Genomic DNA, 27,308 nt, shown 5'->3' with positions numbered 1-27,308 from the left:
GGAGGAGGAGGAAGCCCCAGCCAGATTTATCCAAGTCGTCTTCCTCTGTCAGCGTCTTGTTTTCTCCTCCTGTGACACCGTAACTGATGCCAGAGAAATGTCTTCCTCCTTGAAAAGATCCTTCATGGAACGACCATGACTGAAGCAACTTTTTCAAAGGCAAATGTTAGATATTCGCTGTGGCTCACGGTCCAAAATGAGGTCCAAAGTTTGGCTGGCGGACCAGTTAGGTATTAGTATGGACTAAATAATATAAATAAATAAAATATATAAGAATAAATCTAAACTTTTAATAATGATTTGGTACATTCGATGCGTGCCACCATCTAGTGGCATCAACAGAAATGACAGTTGATTCATTGTACCGCATGACTTCAGTCTGCAACAGAAATTACAGTTGATTCATTGTACCGCATGACAGTCTTTACCGTACCTTGTACCAGTGTCTGGTGGGCCGAATTAGAAAGTCCAGTGGGCTGTGTCTTTTTTCTTGAACTTGAACATCACTACTTGGTGTTTCTAGGCTAGCTTAAGCTAGCATTCTGAGCTAACTAGTTATGTTTTTGCTGTTTGCTAGCTAGTTTGGGTGCAATTGAGGATAAAAGCGCCTCATGACTGTTTGTGGTTGTTGTCTTTTTAAGCAATTTCAATGTATTTGCTTTGACTTTGCCAAGGCTTAATATGGTCTTCATTGCTCTACGATAGGCAATTTCTTCTCCTGCGGCAGTAGCATGTAGCATTAGCGTATTTGCATAGTATCATCTTTCCACAGTTTGACGAAAACCAAACATGTTCAGTTGCGTCTCTTTTCTCTTAAGTAGTTTGATCTAAACTGAGACATGTTTGTGGATTCGTGTCCTGAGGTTGGATTCGCTCACACTCCAATGACTTCAGCCCGATATTATCTGACGCACTCCTGGACAGAGTGTGATAATGACCACACCGTCCTCCAGTCATCAGCTGGGCTTCCTCACCGACTCCATTTCATATTCAGGTCCAGTAGTTTCACCTTCAAGGCCTGTGTGAGCTGCGTGTGTACAGTGGATGTGCAGGGAAACATGCTGCTGCTTATGAATAATGAAAACAGAGTATGGACTCAACTCCCGTCCTCTTTCTTCCCACCCGTCCCAGCCTGCTGACAGGAGGGACAGTGGCTCACCAGCGTTCAACTCTCGAATTATTTCATTAGGTCTACGTTCTCGAAAAAAATTAAAATAATCCACTTGTTTCAAATTGCCTGATATAAAATTCAATATTTCATCGTCTGAGCCGAGCCATCGTTTATTCATTACACAGAAGGCAGAGATTAATCTTCGCTGAACGCAGCTGGAGCTGAGTTGTATTACTCTGTTGTGAATACATGACACACACACACACACACACACACACACAATCAAATTAATGCCAATGCGGTTGGTGGTCGCTGTACACTCTGGCTCTTCATTATGAATTATACAAGAGGTGCTCGACCAGACATGGGCAAACTATGGCTCGTGGGCCAGATGTTGCACAGGAGGTTTTTTAATCCGGCGCACCAAAATCTGCTTAAATGGTTGAAGACTGATTTAGTTCCTTCTCTTCCATGCATTGCAATTACATGTTCATTGATATCATGATTTAGTTCCTTCTCTTCCATGCATTCTTCGTCAATGAAAATCTTTAACATTTTCATTGATATCGGCCCAGGGGTTGAGTTTTGAACTCACAGCCAACAAGTTTTGCCCCCCAGGTCGGTACCGAGTCCTTTTCCATTTGGTACTGGGTTGTTCAATTTTACAGAATGTTCTGAAATAGGTACTCTAAAGGTATTTTAAAGCCAATTCACTTTTAAATCCACACTTTTACAGGATCTCACTCCAGCTCTGTTGGACATCCTGTTGGATGGCAGATGTCGGCAACTCGTTTAGCCTTAAAGCTTCGGTAAAAATAAAATATTGCACCTGAGACCAATGAAAGAAAAAAAGATGTATGTTACTGATCCCATATTTGGAGAATTCTTGTGTTAACGGCAGATCTGCTTTCCAAGGCCGGCGAGCTACACTATGGAACCTACTGTTGTGACGTTGACGTGCATTTACTTTGTTTCTCCATAAGTTTCAATCAACAAACTGTAGATTTAAGAGAGGACAGGGAGACAAGTGTTTAAGTTGTTTAAGTCTGGAGTTGAGTTTGTTTTGACTTCAGTCTTTACACCGGCAGAACGATGGTCCGTCCGACAGACGGAGCCTTTTACCGACGTTTGACCTAAACATCAGACTTTTGATGTTGAACCGACTGTAACAATGTGACGCTGCAGTACAGACTAAATATTTACGTCTGTGTCTGCGTTTTGTACTCTTACAGACTAACCTGATACCGTATGTACTTGAGGTATTTTGAAATTCTTTTTATTTATGACGAGTGGAACTCGGCTCTCAGACGGCAGGTGAAAGATGGTTTGAAATTTTTGGTCATGTGATTTCTCAAATACTGTCCTTTTTCCCCCCCCACAGACTCCACATTGTCAACAAACTCTGCTGCTGTTAATTCTGGAAAAAGCTCTTCACCATGACACCCTCAACCGCCGACAGGAACAGGAAGTGGATACCAGAGTTGGGAGCTATGTTATTAATACTCTTGAGTCAAATGACATCTGCACTGGAAGTGCCACTTGATCGTAAGTATCCTCACTGAGATTATATAACTCATCATATCAGCCTGTAATGTAGTGTTTAAATACACATTTTTAAAAATAAATTTAGGCGAACACTTGAACATGATTATGTCACACTGGTAATGTGGTTTAACCCATTTGGCCTCTGGAGGAATTTACAGTACACACCATCTGTCATAGAACATGAATAGAATATGATAAAATATGAGGCCAAATACATCAAATTGATTTTGTAGATGCTACCAAATGAATAGCTACAACTGTTAGCAGGCAAATCTAGCAAGAAGCTAGCATAAAAATAATGACGAAGAAAAATTTATTAGCAAAACTAGGCTAACGTAGATGAAAGTATCCAGAGTATAACGACTAAAGCTAAAACTTAGCAAAAAAAAAAAAAAAAATGAACTGAAAGTTCCGTTAAACTATGAAACATTGGCACAAAACCAAGTAAAATTTAGCTAATCTTGATAAAGATAGCAAGACAAAGCCCTCGTTTTACCTTTATTCCAGGCAATGAAAATTGTATTTATTTTATTTTTTTTTTCAAAAATCCCAACCTACTTTTCTTTGCACGTTGAGGCATGTGATTGTTTGGACCTCCGACTACAAAAAAAGAAACTCTGTTTAGTGTCTGTTTATATTCCAACTACTTTTTCTGCATTTGTTGAACCTGCCTGGAAAAGAAAAGAGTTGCAGCTCAGATGTGAGGCAGGATCAACGGATGTAGAAACTGTACCTGGAGGATGAACTCCTTCATCTGAACCACCTGATTTTCCTTTGCAAAAACTAACACCTTTCCTCAATATTCTACCACTGTGTTACGGGCAATTCGCCATGGACTAAAAGCTAAAGTGCTGGAAGGATGTAAGTTGGCCAAACTATAGTGTGTATAAGTTTTTGCTCTACAGATGCATGCTTTTGTTTTTTAGATTCAGTATGATTGTTTTGGAGTGCTGTTCAAACCATTTCACAGAGCAGTAAATGGTCCGTCTGGTCCGTCTCATTTGGTTTTGTTTGCAGTGAGTGTTTTAGCTTCAGGTATTTTTGACTTGACGTGGCTGCATGTTGCATGTTCATCCCAGTTTGGATGTGTTTTCCATTCACACTGAGATCTCCGTCCATCTGTCTGTCTGTGCGTGTGATCCTGACCCGTGCTTTACTCTGTGTTTCTCCAGTGCCACAACCCCCCACCATAACACAGCAATCCCCCAAGGATAATATCTTTGATCCGAGGGAGAACATCATTATTCAGTGTGAGGCCAAGGGTAAACCCAGTCCAAGGTAAGACTGAACACAGTGTAAAAAAAAACAAACTGGAATAAATGTCCTAGATTAATATGATTTGTATTTGGTAAGACTGAACACAGTGTAAAAAAAACCAAACTGGAATAAATGTCGTAGATTAATATGATTTGTATTTTTATTTTTTTAACTGAATTGTAAAAGGACGTCTCAGGAAATTGTGTTGTTTTTTAAAAAAAAAAAAAAAGATTGCAAAATATATTTACCATTAAATGACCACAAGGTCGGCTTACAGCAGTGATTATAAACTGGTGGCCCGCAGGTCTAACCCGGCCCACTGACCCACGACTGGATTCCAAAATGACGATAAAAGAGAAAATATCGATTGATGCCTACTAATAAAGTAACTGAAAAAAAAAAAAAACAGGAACTGAGACTTAAATAACGATCAGTAACCCCCACTATATATGACTATTTTTAAAAAAAGTATTTGGTTTTTTTTGAGTGTCTGTCAGATGTACCTGCCCTTAAAACTGATGGTATTAGCTTCAGCTAATGTTCAAGTTAGCAAGTTAAGATTTTTTTTTTTATCTTATGGCTGACCTTAGTTTCTCCTGGACGAGAAATGGGAGTCACTTCGACGTTGAGTCGGACTCCAAAGTCCTGATGAGGCCCAGTTCAGGAACTCTGGTCATCGACATCAGCGGGGAAAAGGCACAGGCGTACGAGGGAACGTACCAGTGCACGGCCCACAATGAGCATGGCACGGCTGTGTCCGACAACTTTGTCATCAGACAGTCCAGTATGACCTGTTTCACTGATGTTTTACCTATTAACATTGTTATATTTATTTTTTCACCTAGTATTTGTTTCTAAAGGATTCAGTCCAGTCAAATGTCCCAAAGGAATCAAACCTAGTATTTGTTTCTAAAGGATTCAGTTCAGTCAAATGTCTAATCAACGGAATACTAACAGATTCCATGTTTGACGTTTGTGACTCGCAGGGTCCCCCTTGTGGTCAAAAGAAAGAAACGAAGCCATCTCAGTGCAGAAGGGTGTCTCCCTGGTGCTGAAGTGTCGGCCCCCCACTGGGCTGCCCCCTCCCGTCATATTCTGGATGGATAACAGTCAGTTTATCTAGATGCAACATTTTTGTTTTTATTATCAATAAATCAACACCAACATAAATGTGAAAATCTCACATTCTTCCAGACTTCCAGAGGCTTCCGTTGGACCAAAGGCTGACCCAGGCCCAGAATGGAGACTTGTACTTTTCCAACGTTCTCCCAGAGGACACCAGGAGCGACTACATCTGCTACGCCCGTTTTCCCCACACTCAGACCATCCAGCAGAAACAGCCCATCTCAGTGACCGTGCTCAACAGTAAGTCAAGACGACAACATACTGTTACCTAGGAAACGTGTTCATTTCATAACATTTTTTATCTACCTGCAGTTTGTTTTGATTATCAATGCAATAAGTCTAATGTTCTTTCCAGTTTCTGACTTGGATTTTTCTTACTTGTGTGTTCTCAGACAGGCCAGAGGGGGAGCACCGCCCTGGTTTCATGTTGCCTCAGGGTTCCTCCAGCACCAAGATGGTTCTGAGAAAAGAGACTCTGGTGCTGGAATGCATCGCCGAGGGCCTGTAAGTGTGAATGTGCTGTCATCGATTCATGTGATCATACTGTCGGGGTCACAGCACGTTCACCAATATGACAGTAACCTGGTGGTTTCCTTCGTCTCAGACCCACTCCTGAGATCTCCTGGCTGAAGGATGGAGTTGAACTGACCAACAGCAGGGTTTCCTTTCACAACTTCAAGAAAATGCTGAAGGTCGTGGAGGTGACTGAAGCCGACGCGGGAGATTACCAATGTACCGCCTCCAACAAACTGGGGAGTGCACAACACATGATTAAAGTCACTGTCAAAGGTACAACAATCAGCCACAACACTTATTCTCTCACCAATTTTTTGTTTTCCATTTTTGTTAATATTTTGTGTCCAAAGTGGGGGGGGGCACAGGTGGACTGGACGGGGACAAACTTAAATTTAAATATTTAAATAGTCTTTATTTTAGCCAAAGGATGAAATTGCACTTGTAATTTTTTTTTTTTTTTTTAGATAACAGTTATTTAGTCACTATTATGTGTTAAGTAAAGAAATAGCTGTTAACATGTCGACGTGGGGCGGGGCTCAACAAGTGTCTGGTCTACAGAAGGAGTCTGTGGTTAAAACAAAATACTGCTTTAAATGTACATAAACGACATTGTAATAAATAATGTTTATTTTACTAAAATGCAGATTGATCCCTGACATCTTTGTTTTTCTTCTTTATTAGCGGCTCCTTTTTGGATCAGTGCTCCCAGGAACCTGATCCTGGCTCCAAATGAGACTGGAATCCTGACTTGTCGAGTCAGTGGAGAACCAATGCCAACAATTTCCTGGTTTGTCAATGGAGTGCCTTTAACAAGTGAGTGAAAACTGCACAGTGGTCTCAGAGAAAACCTGTACAAATCCATGTCTCTACAACCTAGCCTTGAGCTGAAGTCCTTATTGGACGATTATTTCTCTAAAATATGATTTATACCGTTTGTGGTTTGGTCGCAGATGCTCCTGAGGATCCCAGTCGTAAGGTGGAAGCCGACACTGTGATACTCAGCAGTGTGCAGTCAGGATCCAGTGCCGTCTACCAGTGCAACGCATCCAATGAGTTCGGCTACCTGCTAGCTAACGCTTTTGTCAGTGTTCTCGGTAAGTCTGTTGCATAAAGAGAAAGATGTGTTAAAGGGGATGAATGCATGTGTTTGGTAGCATTTAGCATGTAGCTCCTCTTCCTAAACCTGTAGATGGTGCTGTATTGACATCAAAAGTTAAATACAAAAGACAAACACCATTAAAGACACTTAGGCTAGTATTGTTTTTGTGGCGCGTTACCAGGACCGACAGGCTAGTGTTTTGCTAGCATGTTAGCGGCATCTTTAGGTTGTGGCTTGACACAAAGAGGGAAAATATGCTCAATGCTGCCATTGAGTTTGGATACCTGCTCCCCTTATCTCACCTGTAGGTGGTGCTGCATACATTATATGAACTTGAAGTAAAGGATGCACCCCTTCATAGATGCTAAGCTAACAGGCTAGTATTCTCTCTCTCTCTCTCTCTCTCTCTCGTAGCGGAACCACCAAGAGTGCTGACTCCACCTAACCAGGTGTACAAGGTCATCACCAACAACCCTGCCCTTCTTCACTGCGCCTCCTTCGGCTCACCAATACCAGCCATCACATGGTAGAGACTCGTGGATTTAGCGTTCTGCGTTCGTGACTGTGAACAAATTCCTGTGTAACACGACACGGATTTTGCCGTTTGAATTTCTCTGTAGGTTCAAAGACAGTCATATGAGCATCAAGAACAGCGATTCCTATGTAATCCATGAGAACGGTACACTGGAGATCCTGGTGGCTCAGCCGCACAACAGCGGAAAGTACACCTGCATCGCCACCAACAACCTGGGACTCAAGGAAAACCACGTTTACCTCGAGGTTAAAGGTCAGAAAAGTGACCACAGAACTATAAATTACATTTTTCAATTTTTTTAATTTTGGGATTAGGTGTGAAAATTAGAATATAAAAGTGATCCCCAAACACTGTGCCGTGGCGCCCTAGTGGACCATCAAAGATCTTCAGGTGTGCCTTTGAAAATGAGTCGTCATCATAAAACTATTATTTATTTACTGCTAACATCTTAGCTTTGTTTGTCTATGCAACAGTGATGGAGAGAACAATGAAATACTCTTAAAAACTTAAAAAAAGAGAGCGACTCAGAGCTGTTGAAGAAGGACTTTTTTTTGTTTGTCTTTCTTCAATTCCTGTCAGTATATCAGGGTGTGTTGAACTAAACAGGCCCACACTGCACAGACCATCTCTACTAACCCACATATTACACTATACCACTCTGGCTATACTGTGATACACAACGGTGCATAGTTCAAGTGCATTTAACGTAGTGCTATTTCGTGATCAGAACTAGCGTTAGTAGCATTTAACAAAATGACAAAGGATAACAAATATATATATATATATATTTACAATTGATGAATATACAGTAGAGTTACTGTCTGTGCACAGGTGTGTGAGGTAGTAGTTTTTTCTTATTAGCAGAGATGACGTTGTCGTTCACCACAGACACCTTCTTGTTCTCGTCTCTCTGCTCCAGAGCCCACCCGTATCCTGAAGCAGCCCGAGTACAAGGTGGTGCAGAGAGGATTGAGTGCCGTGTTCGAATGTAGAGTCAAACATGACGTCTCCCTCACTCCAACCATAACGTGGCTCAAAGATAATGGGGAGCTGCCAATAAATGAAAGGTAAAAAAATAATAAAAATGACCCCCCTGCCAAATCAGTCTCACATCTTTAACTGTTACCGTCCACAGAGGGAGATTCATGTACTTGTTACTTTTTCTCAAACTTTAAAGGTTTAAAGTAGAAATGGAAAGTTTGACGATTAGCGATGTGACGGAGGAAGACGAGGGCTCCTACACCTGCTTCGTGAACACCCCCCTGGACCAGGACTCCGCCACCGCCATGTTGACTGTTGTCGGTACGTAGCCTCCACACATTTGGTTCTTAACTCTGTGTGTTTTTTAAAAAAAAATCAAATATTGCAACTAAATTTGACTAAACAGTAGACCATTTTTGTTTGTCAAAATGTTTGGCTAATTTATTAGTATTTTTTTTAAATCTGTTTTGTTTACACCTTTGGATTATATCTGCTTCTGCCGAGTTTACTTTGTTCCGATCAGTAAGCTAATTAAGCTAATTATAATCTTTGCTACAACGTTCAGTTTTGGTGTCGTTGAGTTAACGTACTTTTCCATAAATATTATGGCATAACAGTGAGGTACATAGATATTTTGATGACATTTCATGATCTTTTGTTAATTATTAGCTACTTTTTGATTTATTTTTTTTTTAATTTGGCTAACTTTGTAATTTGTGAAAAAGCAAAAATGAATTATTAAGGAAACAAATGTTTTAAAAATGACTGTAATCATATTTTCTTGGGTATCTTGAGGTGATACACCATGGTTTTACTGTACTGTACTGACATGATATATTGTGTAATGTGTTCTAAAACATACAGATGTCTGTTATATTTGAAGTTGGATTCATAACAACTGAACTTCTGCTGCTCTCCTCTTGTCTCCGTCACTAATGACTAACTTTCTTCTTGCACTTTACTCTTGCTTCTCGCGGCCACAGAGGCAACTCCTACTCCAGCTATTGCCTACGGTAAACAGAGTGTGGCACCTGTAGCTTTTACCATTTTCACTCATGAATGCTGTCTGTTGAAACAGTGAGGTTTTTGGGGTCACGTTGACTGCCTGTTTTTTTTTTGTTTTTTTTTTTTACCTCATTCACCTGTTTGTCTTTGAAAATACATCAGCAAATCCTTTGTTTTGTGTTCATTTTTTTCAGTCATTGTTTTTCTTGAATGAAAACAGAAGACGCTCCACACCACTGCTGTTTTCACTGAGTTTAAGTTTAAACAAAATGTATGTTTTAAGAAAACATCCATTTTTAATTTGTTCTGAGTTTTTTTTTTGTTGTTGTTTTCCCAGAAATACCCGACCCACCAACTGACCTGGAACTGACCGACCAGACTGAGAGGAGCGTTCAACTCACCTGGATCCCTGGAGATGAGAACAACAGTCCCACACAGAGTACGCCCTCACAAATACTGCAGTACATGCACGATATGTATTTCTACTACGTTACACAGCGTAGCCTACAAATATCTCAAAAACAGCAGTTTCCAAATTTAAAAAAAACACAGTTCTGTTGCTAAAAACCCAGGGTCCAATCTTCTCTTAATGTTCACAGAATTCTTGATTCAGTACGAGGATCTGCTCCACCAGCCTGGAACCTGGAACAACCTGACCGAGGTCTCGGGCACAAGCACAACAGCACAGCTGAGCCTGTCTCCGTACGTCTACTACTCTTTCCGAGTGTTAGCCGAGAATAATGTAGGCTTCAGTGACCCCAGCCTGCCTTCACGCCAGTACAGAACCAACCCAGCAGGTACTGAATGAAAAAAAAAAAAAAACCCAAACTGGAAAAAGAAAAAACAGATTTAACCCTGATTTCTGCTTCTACAGCTCCTGATGAAAATCCAACCAATGTTCAGGGAGTAGGAACAGGACCTGGCAACCTCGTCATCACCTGGACAGTACGCCCTTTCCACTGGTTTAATGTTGTACACGCTGTGAGCTGGTCGTGAAACACGAACTCAAAGGCCGTTCTTTCTTCGCAGCAACTTGACGGACTCCAGTCCAACGGACCGGGATTGGAATACAAAGTCCAGTGGAGACAGAGGGACACAGGCGAAGACTGGTTGTCACAGAATGTGGCCAACGACTCCACGTTCACAGTGACCGGAACGCCCACTTTTGTGCCTTATGAAATTAAGGTTCAGGCTTTCAACGACTACGGCAGCGGACCGGACCCTGAGGTGGTGATCGGGTATTCTGGAGAGGACTGTGAGTGGAACTGTTTTTATTGACGAATTTCATATTTTTATTATTTTTGCATTTTCCCCCCAATTATTCCCACCAATTAAAAATCAATTAAAAATACAGTACATGAACATGTGTTTACTATATTGTCCTAAATAGACAAATACCATTATTTCCACAATATTTTTTTTTTACACGCTTTGAACCTTGCGGCTTAAACAATGATGCGGCTAATTTATGGATTTTTACGGGTTAACGAAGTTTATACAAGTGATCAATGACTTTTCTGGTAGGCTACCTTGTGCTATACTAGTAGCGTATGTCTGTCTGTGAATGGCTGTGTGCGTATGAGTGAAATAACTTCAGTCATTTTTGTTAGCTGTTTGGTTAATGCTAACGCTTTTCAAGCTAATTTTTAGATTACACATTTAACATACGGCGTATTTTTTTCAGTGCCGCTGTCTGCTCCTGAGCGTGTGCAGATCTTGCTTCGAAACAGCACACGAGCAGAAATCCACTGGGAGCCTGTGCCAGCTCAGTCAGTCAGAGGACAGCTGCAGGGATACAAGGTATTTCTGTTGATGCGAACACCGGACCTCTGTTTTAGGACATCAGATATAAATGAAGCTTTAAACCAAACCCACTCTCGTGTCCAGGTTCACTACGGACGTGAGCGCAGCGTGCACGAGACAGAAGAAGAGACCGACTATCAGGAGGAGGTTCTGACGTTCAAAGGAAACCTCAGTGAAGTCCCTCTGCCGAGCCTCCAGCCGTACAGTGTCTACAAGGTCTTCGTCAAGGTCTTCAACAACAAAGGAGAAGGTCCACCGAGCCCCACCAAGACATTTGAGACCCCAGAGGGAGGTGGGTGTGGCAGGAGCAGATGCATGGAGAGTTTTTGTGAACTAAAACAAATGACATGGAAAAGTCAGTCAGTAAAGGCTAAAATGCTTTTAGCCTTTTCAATGCCATCTATTGGGGAAATTTGGGCATTGCAGGGGAAAGGCAGAAGTATCTTGAAAATAGAAATTAATGACATAATTTGGACAAATTTGGTGGGCTGGATTAAAAAGCCAAACGGTCTACATCCGGCCCCCGGGCCGTAGTTTGCCCATGCCTGGTCTAGTATTTGCTATGAAGCCACCAAAGAAGAGTCACTGGTGCTGTTCTACAGAGCCTGACCACATTCTGATTTGGTTTTTAGTCCCTGGACCGCCATCGTTTCTGAACGTTGTCAACCCCAGTTTAGACTCTCTTACCTTGGAGTGGGGTCCACCGAAGACCAACAATGGGCGCCTCGCTGGGTACACCTTGAAATTCCAAGCAGGTGAGTTGAATGAGCTCATTCTGAAGCAGTATTTGGGTCCAGTCAGGATCAGAACCATACTGTATGTGTCCTACTGTCTTCACAGTCAACAACACCAATGAAGTGGGTCCCACCAAAGTCATGACGTTTTCAGCCAATGAGACCACGGTCACTCTGAGCCACCTAAATGCCAGCATGCTCTACAAGTTTTACCTGAGCGCGAAGACGATAAAGGGTTCTGGGCCTGACGTCACCAACGAAGCGTTCACAGTCATGGACACAGGTGAGACCTCGGAGTCAGATAAAGCCTTTTACCTCCAAACTACATACAAAATACAGAGGTCACATCCCGTGTTCCTGTGGTCGTAGACCTGGAGCTCTACTGCAGACTCTCAGCCCACCTTAAGACCTCTTTACATCTCTCTTTTCTTTTCTCTCTGAAGCTCAAACTCAGCCCACAGTAGTGACGGGCAAAGGTAAAAACCAAGTTTGCCACCGGAAGTCCCTGCATGATAGTATTTGTTCTAATACAGAGAACCTGTCTGTATTTTGCCCTGCATGTTGCTAAGTTAGCATGTTAGCAGACTGTGTTTTATATAACGGGACTTTCAGAGTGGCAAACTTTCATGGCATCTTCAAGCAGCCGAGCTTGTTTTAGATTAAGAAAATTAACAAGTTATATATTCACTATAGACAGGGTAGAAAAAAAAACTCATGTTCATGGCCCATTTTTCCCTTACAATATTATTAAAACGAAAATACCTTTTGGCTAACCGTTTGGTTTTGCTACTTCACAGGTAGCTCCCTTTTATATCCGGCTTGCTAGCCCCACTAGCCTAAACTTTCTGGTTTTATTTTCACTGTTCTAAGTTACCATGTATTCTTTACACACCAATTCTGTTGTTTGCTAGCTTTTTGTCACTTAATTTAATAATCTTCCCTTTTTAAAACTTCTGCATGATTTTCTAGTTAGCGGTTGGTTTAATATTTTAAGCTAAATTGGCTAACTTTACCGGTCTTACTTTTCATTATCTTTTGGCTAATTATAACTAAACCTCTGTACGTAATATATTTTTGGTTTATTTAAGTTTGTTTTTGTATTACATACTGTGTATGTTCAAAATTATTAGCCATACTAAATTATTAAGTGTGGCTAAATTAGGCTAACTCGGCTAACAACATAAGTTTTTATACACAAAATACACATCACATTGTATTATATGGCAGTTGCTAGTATTTTAACGACTTTTTGCCCTGAGCCTTTTCAGCCCTGACTATAGTGCTGCATAATCTTACATTAGTTATGCATTATTATTAGCCGCAGTTTGATTAGCTCTCATGCATGATGCTCATGGATGTAATTCATCAAATGTGATACTAACCATTTGACCCGCCGTTGCTACACGTTGTTTAGTCAGAATAGAGTTTTCATAAAAATACTAATAACAATAATAATAATAATAAGCATGCTGCCCTTTTATAGGAAACGTCTCTTGAACCAAGTGTGCTACTAGTTTTTATTCCTTTCGGCAACGATGCAGTAGAGACTGTTGGTTATTCTGGACTGTTCTCTCACTCTTTTCCATGTTTTTTTCAGGCCTCACAGAGCCCCCTCACCCAACCTCCCCCATCAATCACTCTCTACACACCCCGTTACACAAGGGTACACGCACTCCCTGTGACACTAACTAATGTTACAAATCAAATTTGCTTTATTTTAGACCTCAGAAAGTGGTGTTTCCCTTACACTATTGTTTTGGGGTTTTTTTATTCGATTTTTATTTTTTTAATGTCATTTTTGAGGCTTAAAATTTGTAGATTAGTAAATAATTATTTGTTTCTCTGGAGTTGAATCTACTTGTTTTGGTGAACCTTTAAATTGACTTGTTATCACTCCATACTCTAACATGTTATTTTCAGGTAATACATTTTGTTTGAACACACTCTTCTCCACAGCGCCCCCTGTAGGCCCTGTCTTCGGCACAGTTAACACGTCTGTATCCGATGACGGTGCCATGATCAGTTGGGAATACTTTGGACACCACAAGAATGTCTTTGTGGAATATATTGTAGAGAACAGTAAGGGCAGCAGTCTGATCAGTCACAGCAATCTGACCCACAACCTCCTCCCCAATCTCACCACCTGCTCTTTACTCTTCTCTCACCCACAACTCCCGATTCTAGGTAAAGAGGACTGGAAAAAAGAGTTGGTAAACGGCTCACACTCGCATATGATTAAAGGGTTAAAGCCAGGGACGTCCTATAGGGTGCGTGTGGTAGCTAGAGACCCCAGTGACCTGACAGTCCACAGCGCAGATGAAGTGTTGGTCACGGTGCCAGGTGAGGCAGCATGCCTCAGAGTGCAGTAGATGTTCCTCAATGTTAATTCACCGTCAGGTTCCTCATTAATTCCTCATTAATTCCTCATTAATTCCTCATTTTCGTGTCAGTTCTGTCCAATGAGATCTACACTGACCCATGACCTCAGATGTTGGATTGTGTACTTCTCTTGATTGTTGTTGTAGAAGCATGTGAACCATGTCCATACATTAGTCTAATGCATGCTGCTCGTACTCATCAAGAAAAAACCAGTTATTCTGTCTGAGCGATTATTTTATTATTTTTTTTTTTTTTTTTTAATTTTTTTGCCATTCCCTCCATCCTAAAACATTATGGATGCACGATATATATATATTTTATTTAATACCAATAACCAATCATTTTCAGATACTGAAAGATCAACACTAAATTTGTTATGGCAGTGATTCTTAACCTTAGTGCCAGGGCCCAAACTTGGGCCACTAGCGCCATCTAGACGCTAAAACTATTCCAACAATTAACACCAGGAATTAATGGAATATTTTTGATTTGGATAAGTATTTATTGCCTTGGACATTTATCTGTCCATGGCCGACTTCTAGCACCTTCCAAACTTCCAAACCAGCCACTCTAACTTTGTGTTTTTATTCATTTAGCCTCTGTGCTAGCTGATGCTGCCAAGGCGATCTCTATCTTTGCTAACATGACCCTAATTAAGTTATTGTTTTGAAATTAGTCGACTTAATTTCTTGTGAAGCTTAGCATTAGCATGCCGTAAATTGTAACACTGCCGATGTCATGTTGTGCTAACTGTAGGTAGCCATCTTTAGCTTGTATCATAGTAGCAGAATATGTCTGTCTGTCTTTGTTGAATTCATCAGTAAATTTTTTAACTTGAATTGCATTACCAGGTAAATGATAACGGTATTTTAAGGAAAAATCATTGCATTTTTAGCCGTCGATTATCAGTATCTGATACTGTCGTGCATCCTTAAAAATACAATCATTGTCTTTTAACACATTTTTGAGTTTACAGCCTCTGTTTGTCTGAGCATGAAGAAAACAGACAGAAAATCACCTCATCACAGGAGGTTTGTGTATAAACCTGGACTGGCATCAACTCTGTCTGAAATTCTTTACAGCCGTTCCGAGCCGACATGTGGACATCGCGACCCAGGGCTGGTTTATAGGACTGATGTGTGCCATCGCGCTCCTCATCCTGGTCCTCCTCATAGTCTGCTTCATCAAGAGGAACAAAGGGGGCAAATACCCAGGTAGTACACTCACACACATCCGTCATACACTTATTTTTGACATGAACACGATTGAAACAAACTCTTAAAAACCACAGTGAAGGAGAAAGAAGAAGCCCACCAGGACCCTGAGATCCAGCCCATGAAGGAAGACGACGGGACGTTCGGAGAATACAGGTGAGATGAGGAGAAAAAAAAAAAAACGCACGTATTCTCAACACGCAGTACTTAAAATATGTATATTCCTCCACCCATTGTGTCCTGACGTGGCTGTTGACTTGTACTGTACGTAGAGCTTTGTACCAGGCTGCAGAGACACTCCTCACCCCAGACTCCATAACCAAATACTCCACAGAGGCAAGACAAACATCTGTGCTGATCCGACGGCTTTAAACAGGGATTCCATTAACCGACCACACAAAGCTGCTGTCAGTGAGCCCCTCCCCCCCCCCGTACTTGGACGCTCCATCTTGGACGTCCTTGTCTCCCTTGTCTTGAATCATTGCAAATTGGGAACACAATCATGATGGTAACGACCACAACAACAGGAAATGACAAACAACACGCAGCCAAAAAGACAACACCACTGATGGCAGCTTTAAATAAAAAATTAAAAAAATAAATAAAAATCACCTGAACAGTGGCGATTGCTGGTCTATGAAACAAGGGAAGATCATGTCAGTTAGTTAGGATTAGTTAGAATTAGTTAATGAAAACCAACAATGGTGGAAACAAATTAATGGTTAAAACAAGGAGAAAAAAACAAGACAAAATGAATTTGAAGAACAAATGGAAATATCTCTAAGTTAAAACCACTCAACATGATAAAATGTTAAAAATAAAATTGTCACTTTTTATAGCAGTGTTTTTCAACTTGTGGCCCATGACTGGATTCCAAAATAAACATCATATAATAATGTTAGACAAAAATGTTGACATTTTATTTGAGTCAAAATAAACATCATATAATAATGTTAGGCAAAAATTTTGATTTTGATTTTATTTTATTTGAGCCTCCAGTGCTTAAGGCGTCTGTCCAGAAAATCTTTAGCCTTCCGGCAAATATAACTGATGACCCCTTAAATTAGAGCAAAAAAACACCTATCCAGTGCTGCTTCGTAAATGCTAACTGAAGCTGAACTTTATCAGGTTCAATTACTGGAATGTATCAGAAAAAAAAAACATTAGCTGAGTAAATGAACTAGTGCAATGTCAGTAAATAAAATGTAATAAAAACAGTGACTGGTGATTTCAGGAGGTTTTCAGTGAAAGGTGAGCTTCCCTTGCTGCTTTAGACCAATCGTCACTGCACCTTAACAAGTAGCTCCATCCTTAGCTAAGGTACGCTAACATAAAAGTCAGTCTTTCGTCACATTTCTGTAGAATCTTCCCAGGTAAACACTAATGGGTTATCTAGGACCTTTGACCTCTGCATGCTCTGGCCTTTGAGGTTGTTGTGAACTCATCGTCTCATGAATCGCTTCTCATGTCTGCCTCCATTTTTATTTTCTGTGTTTAGGTCTATGGAGAGGTAAGATAAGCTACGTTGACCAAGCATGCAAATCACGCATCCTTTCAGAAACCCCCTCCCCCCCCGCTCCCCCGACATGACTGAACGAAAGAAGCTAACTGTAGTCGAACGACCTGCTGTTATGACCGTTTCCACCTTTGATTTTGATTTTATGATTTAATCCGAATTTGATATTATTCTACACAAATGCACCGAGTGGATCCTCAGATCCCGTACATGAACTATTGAACGTCCTATTACCCAAGATGCATTTTGGATTACTGCATGTAACCGGACTGATTTGAATGCAGTTCTTGCAATAAAACAACCAAACAGCACGCCTTCTGCAGAGACTCCCTACGCAGTGGTCACTAACCCTGTACGACAAAACCTCTACAACACTCACACAGCCACCCAGTGGACGGTCCAGGGCAGTGCACTTTTAAATGACTCTTTAGATTTTAAAACTGTAGTAAGTTTACTGCTTTGCCAGGGGTGTCCAGACTTAGAATGGTGGGTGGGACCAATTGAGGGGGCGGGGACCTGGGATGGCACTGCATTGTCGTATATATATATATATATTTATTTTAGTCTTTGAATCAAATAAAATCTAAACCCAAACAAGTTCCATTTCCAGGTCCCAGCTTCAGTGTTATATAGAGCACAGAGCAACTCAGTGTTCTGCTATGTCCTTTTTTAAATTAATTTATGTTGCTTAGGGCTAAGTTTTATTTAGCATTGCTATTAACCAGCATTATGTGTCTACTGACAGCAGTGTGGTAGCTGGAATCTTAGAGAGCAAACAAGTAAAACTTGCTATTGTGAGATTGCCAGAGTTTTTGAAATAGTAAGAAAATTGTAAAGATCGTCACTGATGTTCTGCAAAATATAAACAAAAAAAACAAACAAAAAAACCCAATGACTTTGGACACACTTGTGCTATGCTTTTCCCTTAAGGCAGTTGTTCCCAAACTTTTACTGCAGCGCCCCCCATTTGTAAATGGGATTCTTATCTGCCACCTTTGTATCGACACTTTCACCGCTTTTGGTTCCAACCTATCATTAATAAAATGTAATCAAAAAAATGAACAAGAAATTCCCCCACTCTAGGACAGTTAAGGAAAATATTGAAATTTAAACTTATTAACCTTGTTGTAACACCCCCCAATTGCTAATCGCCCTCCTAGGGGGGCCACCCAATTGCTAATCGCCCTCCTAGGGGGACCAGCTCCACACTTTGGGAACCACTGCCTTAAGAATTTATAGGTATGAGGTTACGGTCGTGCAGTAAAAAGGTCAGATTATTTTATTTTGTGCCAGTGTTAAATCCTCAGCCCTCAGGTTTCTGACCACTGCAGAGCCAACCATCTCATAAACGATGTCCTAATCCAACCAGCCTTTTTCCCCTTCGTAGTGACACAGAGGACCACAAACCACTGAAGGGCAGCCGGACACCGTCCAACGGGACGGTGCGCCGCGACGAGAGCGACGACAGCCTGGTGGACTACGGGGAGGGTGGGGACGGACAATTCAACGAGGACGGTTCCTTTATTGGCCAGTACAGCGGTAAGAAAGAAAAAGACACGCACGAGGGCAACGAGAGCTCGGAGGCCCCCTCGCCGGTCAACGCCATGAACTCGTTCGTCTAAGGGGACGACGTCTTGGATTTGGGGATAACTCGCTTCAGCCACTTTTTCTCGTCACCTTAGCAAATGTGACCACCGTGGTGATGGCAATTGCTAACGTGACCGTCGCCGTGGACACCGACTTCTCACCGTGGTCGCTCGAGCGGTCACGGCCCGCTCGTCACCAAGATCGCTGACACGTCCTCATCTTCACACCTGCTGAGCCCCGTCACACTGTGACGCTGTCTGGAAAAACACACAGGACGCTGCAGTGAGCAACGAAACACCCCCACGTCCCCATGAAGAAGAGGAGGGAGGGAGGGAGGGAGGGAGAGGGGGAGGGAGAGAGGGAGGGAGGGAGGGAGAAAACAGACAGAATGTATATGAAAAGTATTACCACTGAGACTGAGCAGGAGTGTGACTGAGTGTGTGTGTGTGTGTGTTTGTTCCAACGTGTAATGTTTTCTGAATGAACCCACAGGCAAATATGCATTAAATAACATTCACAAATATTCGCATCGAGAATCACAACTGACACAATTCGGCCAAGTCGCCGTCACTGGACCGTACTGTTCCGTCACGGTGTGTTGCGTGTGTCCTGACAGTGCTAACGTGTGTCTTGTAAAGACCGTTTTAGTTTGTTGAAGAATTGAGAAAAGGCTGTATTTTCAACTCCAGGATCTACAGAATCTAAACTTTGGCTTTGACTTTCTATCATGACAACCAAGAGAGGAAGTGTTGTTCAAATCTGGACAAACCTTTTTGCCGTTCACTCGGACAATAGAATGCTGCCGGCGTCAGGAGGAGGAGGAGGAGCCTAGGGCCCAGGGACACATCGGCCTCCAGAACGAAACAGGTGGAACGTCAGCTGCTCTGTGTGTTCAGCTTCAAAGTCTTCTTTCATATGTGGTTTTTTTGACCAATCTCCACCGAAATCTATACCATTTGTCAGCGAGACGAGCGGAGGTGGAGTCGAACCGACATCTTGGTGAAGTTCAGAAACTCCGCCCTCACCTCACTGTGGAAAAGTTCATCCCCGGAGAACGAAGGTGTTGAAGGTTATTTTTCAGATTCGTCCAAATGAATTAATTTTTTTTAAATTTTACCACTCATTCACGCTATGGAGGGTCACGGAACTACTGCCAATAATACACACCAGGTAACTGCCAATAGGAACCAGGCTCTGATGTCATGTGTCATGCCGCTCTCCAATGGACGAAACTAAAGGTTTAAACTAAAGTTTCCTGTTCTGAGAGTTTGAGTTTGTTTCACTTCAAGCGGTGAAACTACTGGTTTTTGCGTCAGACAGAGACATTTTGTCCCACAAGTGTTGTTTGACCAAAGAGACTCTTCTTTTTCTTTTTCTTCTTTTTTGTCTCTTCTTTTGACTTCCTGCTTAATGCGTTTCACTGATCGTGAACCTAGAGGCTGGTTATGAAAAAGGTCTGTAGTGTTTATGGTAAAGGAGGGAAAGTCAGGTTCATATCCACCAACCACCAGGTGCCACTGAAGTGCAATGAGCGTGGTACCGTCCCCACACTGATCCCCAGGCATTTAGCTTGAGCTGCCCTCTGCTCACTATGGTGATGGGTCAAACACAGAGGACAGATTTCATCGTGTGCGGTGCTGTGCTGTGCATAAAACCCTTTTCCCTTCCAACCCGAGCACCAGCAGCTGCAGCAGCAGCAGCAGCAGCAGCAGCAGCAGCAGGAGGACTCTGTGACTTTTTCTATTGCTATCAAATGGAAAAGGTGTGTGAATGTTTGAGTGCACGAATGTGTGTGTGTGTGTGTGTGTGGAGCACATGCATGCGGTATTCTATCGCTTTGTACTTTGTACCCCCAATAAGTCGTACGTTCTGAGGCGTTTCACACACTCTGTGCTGACCTTGATCAGGAGCTACGGGACGTTTTCTTTTTCCGACTTCCCATCCTTTGACTTTATCATAACTTGCATCAAGTTTTTTTTTTTCTTCTTTCCCGTCACCTTTTCACATGTAGATATCTTTTGTTGTTGTAAATAAAATGCTTGAATCGTGTGTCGAGGACGGAGGTCGAAGAGAAGCCGTGACCTCTGTGACCTGAAAACCCGATTTGTGTGCGATGAGATTTATAGTTTTGAACTGTTTTTATCTGCTGTGGAAATTAGATTTTTTTTTTTTTTTTTTTAGTTTCTCAACTTGTCAGGTGAACTCTCTCAAATGTTTTAGCCTATCAGGTATCAAAAGAGACTATATGACTTGTGACTGAGAACGTGTGACACCTGTATTCTTCGTCTCTGACTGTTCACGCACCTTTTCTGTACATTTTTATAATAAGGCACACACTTCATCGACAGACTCCATCGTCTGAGTCGGTATCCGGAGGCAGCATGTTGGAAAAATCCATTTTGAAAGTAGACTTCTCCTGAAACTGATGCATCTTTTAAGAGTGTGCACTTAACAAAAATAAACAAATTAAGAAAAAATTGGAGCATACTGAGCCGGCATGGAAAATGATTTGTACTGGCCCACTGGAGTGTGAGGATTGACTGAACATGCAGTAGGATATACTGTACAGTATATATTATATTTAATGACATACTGGTTGATGTTGAAGCTACATGAGAAGCATGAAAGGCTGTCAAAGTGGTTTACTCTACAGTATATTATTGCAAAAATATTTTGTATTTTAAATGATAAAAAAAAGAAATAAATGTTGGTTTCAGGATTTCAAACATCCTCCTCTGTCTTTTAATGTCTGTCTTTTATTATTTTTTTGGTCAAATTTACTGATAACGATGTTAGCTGTTGGTGCGCTAATTATCCTCTCAGCTAACTCATAGCCACTGGTGTTAATTTTGCTGACCTATAATCACGTTAGCAGTTTATGGGCTAACTATCACCTTTGCTAACTCGTAGGTGCTGCTCTCAATTAGGTTGACTGATACCCACGTTAGCTGTTGGTAAGCTAGCTATCGTCTTAGCTAACCCATAGCTGCTGCTGTTAATTTTGTCAACTGATAACCAGGTTAGTTATTTGTGGGCTAACTATCATCTTTTTTTCAACTACTAAAAAAGTGCGGGAAAAATCTTGGACGTCCAATCAGCACTGATTTCATGATGAAACAGGAAGACCAAATAAGGGAGATGGCCAATCACAGCTGTTGAATAGCAGGTAAAAACAACAACCTATTGCTATTGCTTTGTGTTATTTGTTCTAACTCTCATGTCTCCAGTCTTCAAAGCCACATCATGATGTCACACACTATAACATCACCTTCTGTTCACACTCTTCAAAGGAAGAACCCAGTGATGTCATACTCGGCCCGAAGCTCAAACTAGGGAAGATCGAGCTTCAATCACCACACTACCCTTTTAATCCAGTGGATGGCAGCAATGCGACCTTATGGATCCCAGCTGTTGTTAAACTTCTTTACCTGCCCAGAAGAAGGAGTGCGAAGGACAAGCAAAAAAGGTAAAGGTTAAAAGAGTTAGCAATGCATCATAAACATCACGACATCCCTGATAAAGAGGTGTAAAGCAACTTGATGATGTTTAGACGTAAACAGGCAATTCCTCATGAGTTTGAGAGGGATGACGCCTCCCTGAAGGAGAGTGATGGTGTGGAGCTGTCAAAATATCTCAACACACGTTGTCCAGTGTGTGGTCAAACAGAGGCCACGAGAGAGAACCTTAGTTTTGATGAATTACAGGACTATTTTAGGGTGCTTAAAACCACTAACAAAGAAACAGAGGCTTTTGTCAAAAAACTGGGGAAGGAAAAAAGTAAGTTGCGTAAACAACTTTCATCACAAGCTGCCTTGGAGGGAAAACTGAGGACGGCAGCAGAGAAAAGACAAAACCTTGTGCAGAGCAAAATAAACCTCCAACAGCAAATTGAAAACATGCGTGCGGAGCTTGGGGACTTTGAGCGTTTGGAGCGGCAGCATGGTGCTGTGAAGGCGGAGAATAAAACTCTTCTACATGAGAATCAAGAGCTTCTGATCAGGGTTCAGCACATCACAGAGAAGATGGCGCTACAAATCCGCATGACGAACAAAATAAAAAAAAGCCAGGATGATATAAAAGATTTATCCTTGCACAATGTTGCCCTCCAACAGCAGGTGCAGGAGTTTAGCAAAAAACTAAAAGACCACAAAACATTAGAGGCCCTATATCATACAGCCAAAGTGGAGAGACAGTCCAAGATTACGTTGAACTACAGCCTCCATTACCGACTGAAGGACCTGAAGCTAGAGTGTGAACGAATGAAACCTCGGCTGACCAAATATCGTGACCTGAAAGCCGAGATCGAAACGCTCAAAAACGAAAGTGACACCCTGAGGGAGGCCCACCAGAAACTCAACGATAAGGTCACCCACGACAAGACAGTAATTCAGGACTACGATAGGCTTGTTTCGACCAAAAAGACCATCACAGAAGAAAACGATGCGCTACGCGCTAAAATCGAAAAACTCCGCGAAGAGCTTAAAGACTGCAAAGACGTAGATGACAAGCTCAAAGTCGTCGCGGTGGAGAAAGAAGTGGCGCGCCTACACAGGACAGCCCTCAGGAGAAAAGTTCGGGGGCTGAGCCTAAAGTTCCTGAAAGAGCAACTTAGGGTCAATAGGTGCAAAGACAAGAGAAAGCGTGTGAGTGTGTATGTGCAGCGGTACATTAGCGAGTTGAAGGCGGCGGATGACAAATTGGAGTTTAGGTTTGGGAGGGCCGACAAGACGTGTACTAAGAGAGAGAGCGCTAATGGGTCAACGTTGAAAAACGAGAACTGACTGATCCACACAAAAAACACTGGCAGAAGAACGCTAACGTGTCCTTTGTGGTGAACGTAAATCACTCTGATGATGCCGACAACGTTTGTCTAGTCATCATTGTATAATATCTGTCCCTTGTCTTTGGCCTGGGTATAAATATGTACTGTACGTTTGTGACTGTGTAATACATGACTTTAAGCAGTAAACTGAAAGTCATTTCTGCACATTCTTTGAACCGACAAATAACCTTCAAACACCAAGACCGAAACAGTGGCTGATCCAGACATTTGAACCTGCAAATTCTTTGGATTGGTACTAGAATAGTATTTCTTTTTATCAATTCTTTGGATTGGTACTAGAATAGTATTTCAATTAATCACGATTAATGACAATTAATCGTGATCAATCATAATTAATATAGATTGATTACAAGAATAAATAGTTTTTCGAAGATGGAGATGTTCGTGTGGACTAAGATGAATGACATGTAGAAAAGTCATGCATAAAAGCTGAAATGCTAAAATGCTTTTATCATTTTCTACGCCATCTATTGGGGAAACGCGGGTATTGCAGAAAAAATGCAGAAGCATAGTTATAATATAAATAAATTATTCAATTTGGAAAGGTTTGGCGGGCCGGATTAAAAAGCTGAACGGCCACATCAAAATTGTAATTCCTAGTGTTTTTATGGATTTTAATTTTTAGTGTGGTCCACAGTGAAAGCCCACACGGGTGATCACCAATCTGACCCCACCACGAAGGATAAAAGGCAAATTTATTTTCATCATTTTTTGTAAATTTTTTCTGTTTTTGTTTTCTCCATCCTTCTGATTTTTTTATATTGTATTATATTATATTACTATTTGCCCCACACTGGAGCAAATTGTTGTCAGAGTCGGCAGCAGCACTGTGCAAACAATTAAAAATTGAATTTGTTATTGTGCAATTAGGAAGATTTTATTCCACAAATGTTCAATTTTCCAGTATATTTAGTGTTTTACCAGCCAGTTGAAGGTTTATTGGAGTCTGTTTTTTCTGGAAAGTGTTTCCTTGAGACCAGACAGATACAGTTACTAAGGTAGGAGGCCATGACATGGACGGTTACCTTTACATATGTAGAGCAGGGGTTTAAAGAAAGCAGACGGGGGGCTGTAAAAAATATTAATTATTCATTCCCTTAAATTCAAAAACTAAATTTAACATCTAAATGACGATGTACTTGTATGACTGCATTAACTTAACCAGGATTTTTTTTGTTTTTGCTTCTTTAAAGGTGCTTGGCCAAAGCAGGACATGGATCAGACTTTCGGTGAGGTACTGTGAGGGTTCAATTCCCAGCCCTTGTTTCACAGAAGAGACATATTTTGCCGTGTGTGTGTACACGTGTGTGTGAATGAGCCAGACAGCTGCCTCCCTGAAGCCACTGTAAAAGACAACAACTGATAAAGGTAGGAAAATAAACGTGCCCTGATTTAGACTTGATTTACAAATTATCTCTGCTCACTAGTAAAGATGTGTCATTTATGACAATATTATTATCTTTCTAAAGCCGTTAGTGTTTTTTTATCATTTGAAATCATTGAAAAGTACAAGCACAAAAAAGACATTTTTAATTTAAAATATTTTTAAAAATATACCATATTTTCCAGACTATAAGTCGCGCTTTTTTTCATCCTTTGACTGGGTTTGCGACTTATATATCAAACTATATCATTTCAAATGTTTGTTATTTCACATCGACAGCCGCTAGAGGGCACTGTAGGATCATGTACCAGTATTTGCTACTACCGTAAGTCACACTTTTTTTCAACCTAAGCACTGTAGGATCATGTACCAGTATTTGTCACACTTTTTTTCAACCTTAGGCTGGTGCGACTTATACTGTGGAGCAACTTATAGCCTGGAAAATATAATAATAATTTATAATTTAATATTGAGGTCAACATCATATATAAAATATATGGAGTCATATATAAAATTGAATTTTTAGCCATAGCAAATCTCAGTTTCATACATTTTAATTTATTGAAAATACCATTACTATTGATTTTGAAGCAGAAAGTATTTTGTACTCCCCCCCCAAAAAAAAAAAAAAAAATCAAAGGCCGACAGTTTGACTTCTGATGTTTGATTGGACCGATTTGATCAAACGTGCTGTTGCTTTTCATCTTCACTCTTGAAAGGTTGAACAAGATGATGTCATAAGTGTTGCTAACTGCTGTGGGAACCACACCAACTGACCAGCCCAACTCAATGAGGTGAGGACAAAGTAGTGTTGTACTAGTACCGATGTCTGCCGCTGTGAAAGAACCAGAACAAACACACAAAGATCTGTTAGATCTTCTACATTTGATGATCCTCTACCGTCCGATACTGTTGCTCTAAAGAAGGGGGTTTCATATCCCAAATACTTTTGTGTACAATGGTACACAGGAGGCGGACGACATGTTTAAACGTAAACAGCTCATCTTCGAGGACCTTCAGAGGGAGAACAGCGCCACCAGGCAGAATGGCAGTGAAGAACAAACTCATCATTACTGCATGTGTTGCATTGGAGGAGGTCAGGATTCCATCTTGGGCGACAAATGTCAGATAGCTGTTAACCACAACTTCCCACACGAATATGGAGAGATCAACGCATCGGAGAAAGATGCCAAAGGCTTGAACAAACACCTGGAAAAAGAACGAAGCAGGCTGCACAAACAACTCCAGGCTCAAATGACCCTGGAGGAGAAGAGACGGACGGCAGAGGAGAAGAGGCGAGGCCTGTGTCAGAGCAAGTGTACGCTCCAACAGGACATCGCCGCCATAACGAAGAAACTCTGCGACCCCAAGGGCTTAGAGGAGGAATATCGGCATTTGAAAAGCGACGTTAAAACGCTCAGCCAGGAGAACGAGTCGCTGCGGCTTCAGATTCTGGAGCTCAACCAGAGGCTCGCGGTGCAGAATCACCTGAAGGACAAGATCCAGAAGAAGGAACAGGAGGATCACGTGTTAAGTCTGTGCAACATCCATCTCCAGCGGCAGGTTCAGGATCTGACAGAAAAACTAGAAGACGAGAAGAACCTCACGGCACTTTACACGGCGTCCAAAGCGGAGATACAGGCGAAAATCAACCTGAATAACGCTCTTCAGTGCAGATTCCAGGAGCTGAAGGAAAAACATCAAAATGTCAAACCCTGGCTCAGCAAATACTACGAGATGAAGGCCGAGATCGACGCCGTGAAGAAAGAGAACGACATCCTCATGGAGGTGAACCGGAACCTTCGAGATAAGTTCACGCAGAACAAGACTCTGGTCAGCCACTGGGGTAAACTCCTTTTGGCCAAAAAGACCATCAACCAGGAGAATACCAAACTACGTGAGGCGATCCACACATTTGAAAGTCTGGAGGACGGACACAAAGACGATCACAGCGGGGACGGGCATGAGACATCGACCATGGTTTGTCCTGACAAGAAAGGTTCAAGACGATGGAGATCTGTGGCCTGACTAAGCCGAGACATGATAGGATCAACAGGACAAATGCTGAAAAAAAATGCTGAATTTTTTTTTATTAACAGTCCAAATGAGGCCAAAGTGAAATGTATGTTACTTATTCTTTTTAGCCTCACAGATTTAATGAGAAAAGTTTACTGTCTGATCACGACTTTTTGGGCTGTGATCAGTGGATCATGTTGTCAGTTTGCGATTCAAAATCTAATTTAAGGGAAAACAGCCGGTAAAGCAGGGACAATACGATGAACTTGATTGGACACGAGCCATTGATATTTTTTTTTAAACTTGACGGCGACATCCATATTTTCTGTACGATCTTTGAGTACAATTTTGTGTATGTTTTTTTTCTGTTTCTTTGATAAAAAAAGACAAAAATAAAATAAAAATACACAGTCAAAATAAAAAAAGACAAAAATAAAATAAAAAAACATACATAGTCAGTTGTGGGGCAGTTACATCTGTGACATGTACGACACATGCATGCTAAATATCTGCAGTTTAATGGGACCGCACAAACCCAATCCTGTGGTCCAGTTTCGGGCCGCGAGCCACCATTTGATAAACATTAGGTTAAAGTGTAGAATAATGAACACGAGTGCATACGTGTATGTATAGCACCCATTACTTGCTATATATTTGT

General features: G+C 41.4%; 2 protein-coding genes across 6 annotated transcripts in view; both read left to right on the top strand.

Moving 5' to 3' along the window:
- Positions 1 to 19,719, top strand: part of nrcama (neuronal cell adhesion molecule a) — a 44,174-nt gene extending 24,455 nt beyond the window's left edge. Inside the window, exons 3-33 of one of the 5 annotated variants that reach the window (XM_008315800.3) lie at positions 2,493 to 2,656; positions 3,500 to 3,517; positions 3,829 to 3,934; positions 4,504 to 4,697; positions 4,900 to 5,022; positions 5,108 to 5,278; positions 5,431 to 5,542; positions 5,643 to 5,827; positions 6,236 to 6,367; positions 6,505 to 6,648; positions 7,068 to 7,179; positions 7,274 to 7,440; positions 8,108 to 8,255; positions 8,366 to 8,490; positions 9,153 to 9,182; positions 9,512 to 9,613; positions 9,774 to 9,971; positions 10,049 to 10,119; positions 10,204 to 10,429; positions 10,859 to 10,974; positions 11,062 to 11,269; positions 11,610 to 11,732; positions 11,818 to 11,994; positions 12,155 to 12,187; positions 13,309 to 13,374; positions 13,668 to 13,790; positions 13,896 to 14,051; positions 15,173 to 15,304; positions 15,382 to 15,460; positions 16,803 to 16,814; positions 18,208 to 19,719. In XM_008315800.3, coding sequence (XP_008314022.1) covers positions 2,548 to 2,656; positions 3,500 to 3,517; positions 3,829 to 3,934; positions 4,504 to 4,697; positions 4,900 to 5,022; positions 5,108 to 5,278; positions 5,431 to 5,542; positions 5,643 to 5,827; positions 6,236 to 6,367; positions 6,505 to 6,648; positions 7,068 to 7,179; positions 7,274 to 7,440; positions 8,108 to 8,255; positions 8,366 to 8,490; positions 9,153 to 9,182; positions 9,512 to 9,613; positions 9,774 to 9,971; positions 10,049 to 10,119; positions 10,204 to 10,429; positions 10,859 to 10,974; positions 11,062 to 11,269; positions 11,610 to 11,732; positions 11,818 to 11,994; positions 12,155 to 12,187; positions 13,309 to 13,374; positions 13,668 to 13,790; positions 13,896 to 14,051; positions 15,173 to 15,304; positions 15,382 to 15,460; positions 16,803 to 16,814; positions 18,208 to 18,442 — 3,933 coding nt within the window. In that variant the 5' untranslated portion in view covers positions 2,493 to 2,547 and the 3' untranslated portion in view covers positions 18,443 to 19,719. The remainder of the gene's footprint in view (positions 1 to 2,492; positions 2,657 to 3,499; positions 3,518 to 3,828; positions 3,935 to 4,503; positions 4,698 to 4,899; positions 5,023 to 5,107; positions 5,279 to 5,430; positions 5,543 to 5,642; positions 5,828 to 6,235; positions 6,368 to 6,504; positions 6,649 to 7,067; positions 7,180 to 7,273; positions 7,441 to 8,107; positions 8,256 to 8,365; positions 8,491 to 9,152; positions 9,183 to 9,511; positions 9,614 to 9,773; positions 9,972 to 10,048; positions 10,120 to 10,203; positions 10,430 to 10,858; positions 10,975 to 11,061; positions 11,270 to 11,609; positions 11,733 to 11,817; positions 11,995 to 12,154; positions 12,188 to 13,308; positions 13,375 to 13,667; positions 13,791 to 13,895; positions 14,052 to 15,172; positions 15,305 to 15,381; positions 15,461 to 16,802; positions 16,815 to 18,207) is intronic. The other 4 variants (XM_008315804.3, XM_008315805.3, XM_008315806.3 and 1 more) reach the window with 4 other exon arrangements.
- Positions 19,720 to 21,143: 1,424 nt separating this feature from the next.
- On the top strand, positions 21,144 to 27,000 carry LOC103382861 (nexilin-like). Its single transcript, XM_008315794.3, has 3 exons — positions 21,144 to 21,873; positions 24,444 to 24,618; positions 25,354 to 27,000. The coding sequence occupies exon 3, from the start codon at positions 25,616 to 25,618 to the stop codon at positions 26,660 to 26,662; it is 1,047 nt and encodes a 348-aa protein (XP_008314016.1). The 5' UTR covers positions 21,144 to 21,873; positions 24,444 to 24,618; positions 25,354 to 25,615; the 3' UTR covers positions 26,663 to 27,000.
- The last annotated feature ends 308 nt before the right edge of the window (positions 27,001 to 27,308 follow it).

This window comes from Cynoglossus semilaevis, chromosome 8 (assembly GCF_000523025.1).
Source record: "Cynoglossus semilaevis isolate Cse_v1.0 chromosome 8, Cse_v1.0, whole genome shotgun sequence".
Lineage (NCBI taxonomy): Eukaryota > Metazoa > Chordata > Actinopteri > Pleuronectiformes > Cynoglossidae > Cynoglossus > Cynoglossus semilaevis.
This window is presented reverse-complemented; position numbering and strand designations above follow the sequence as displayed.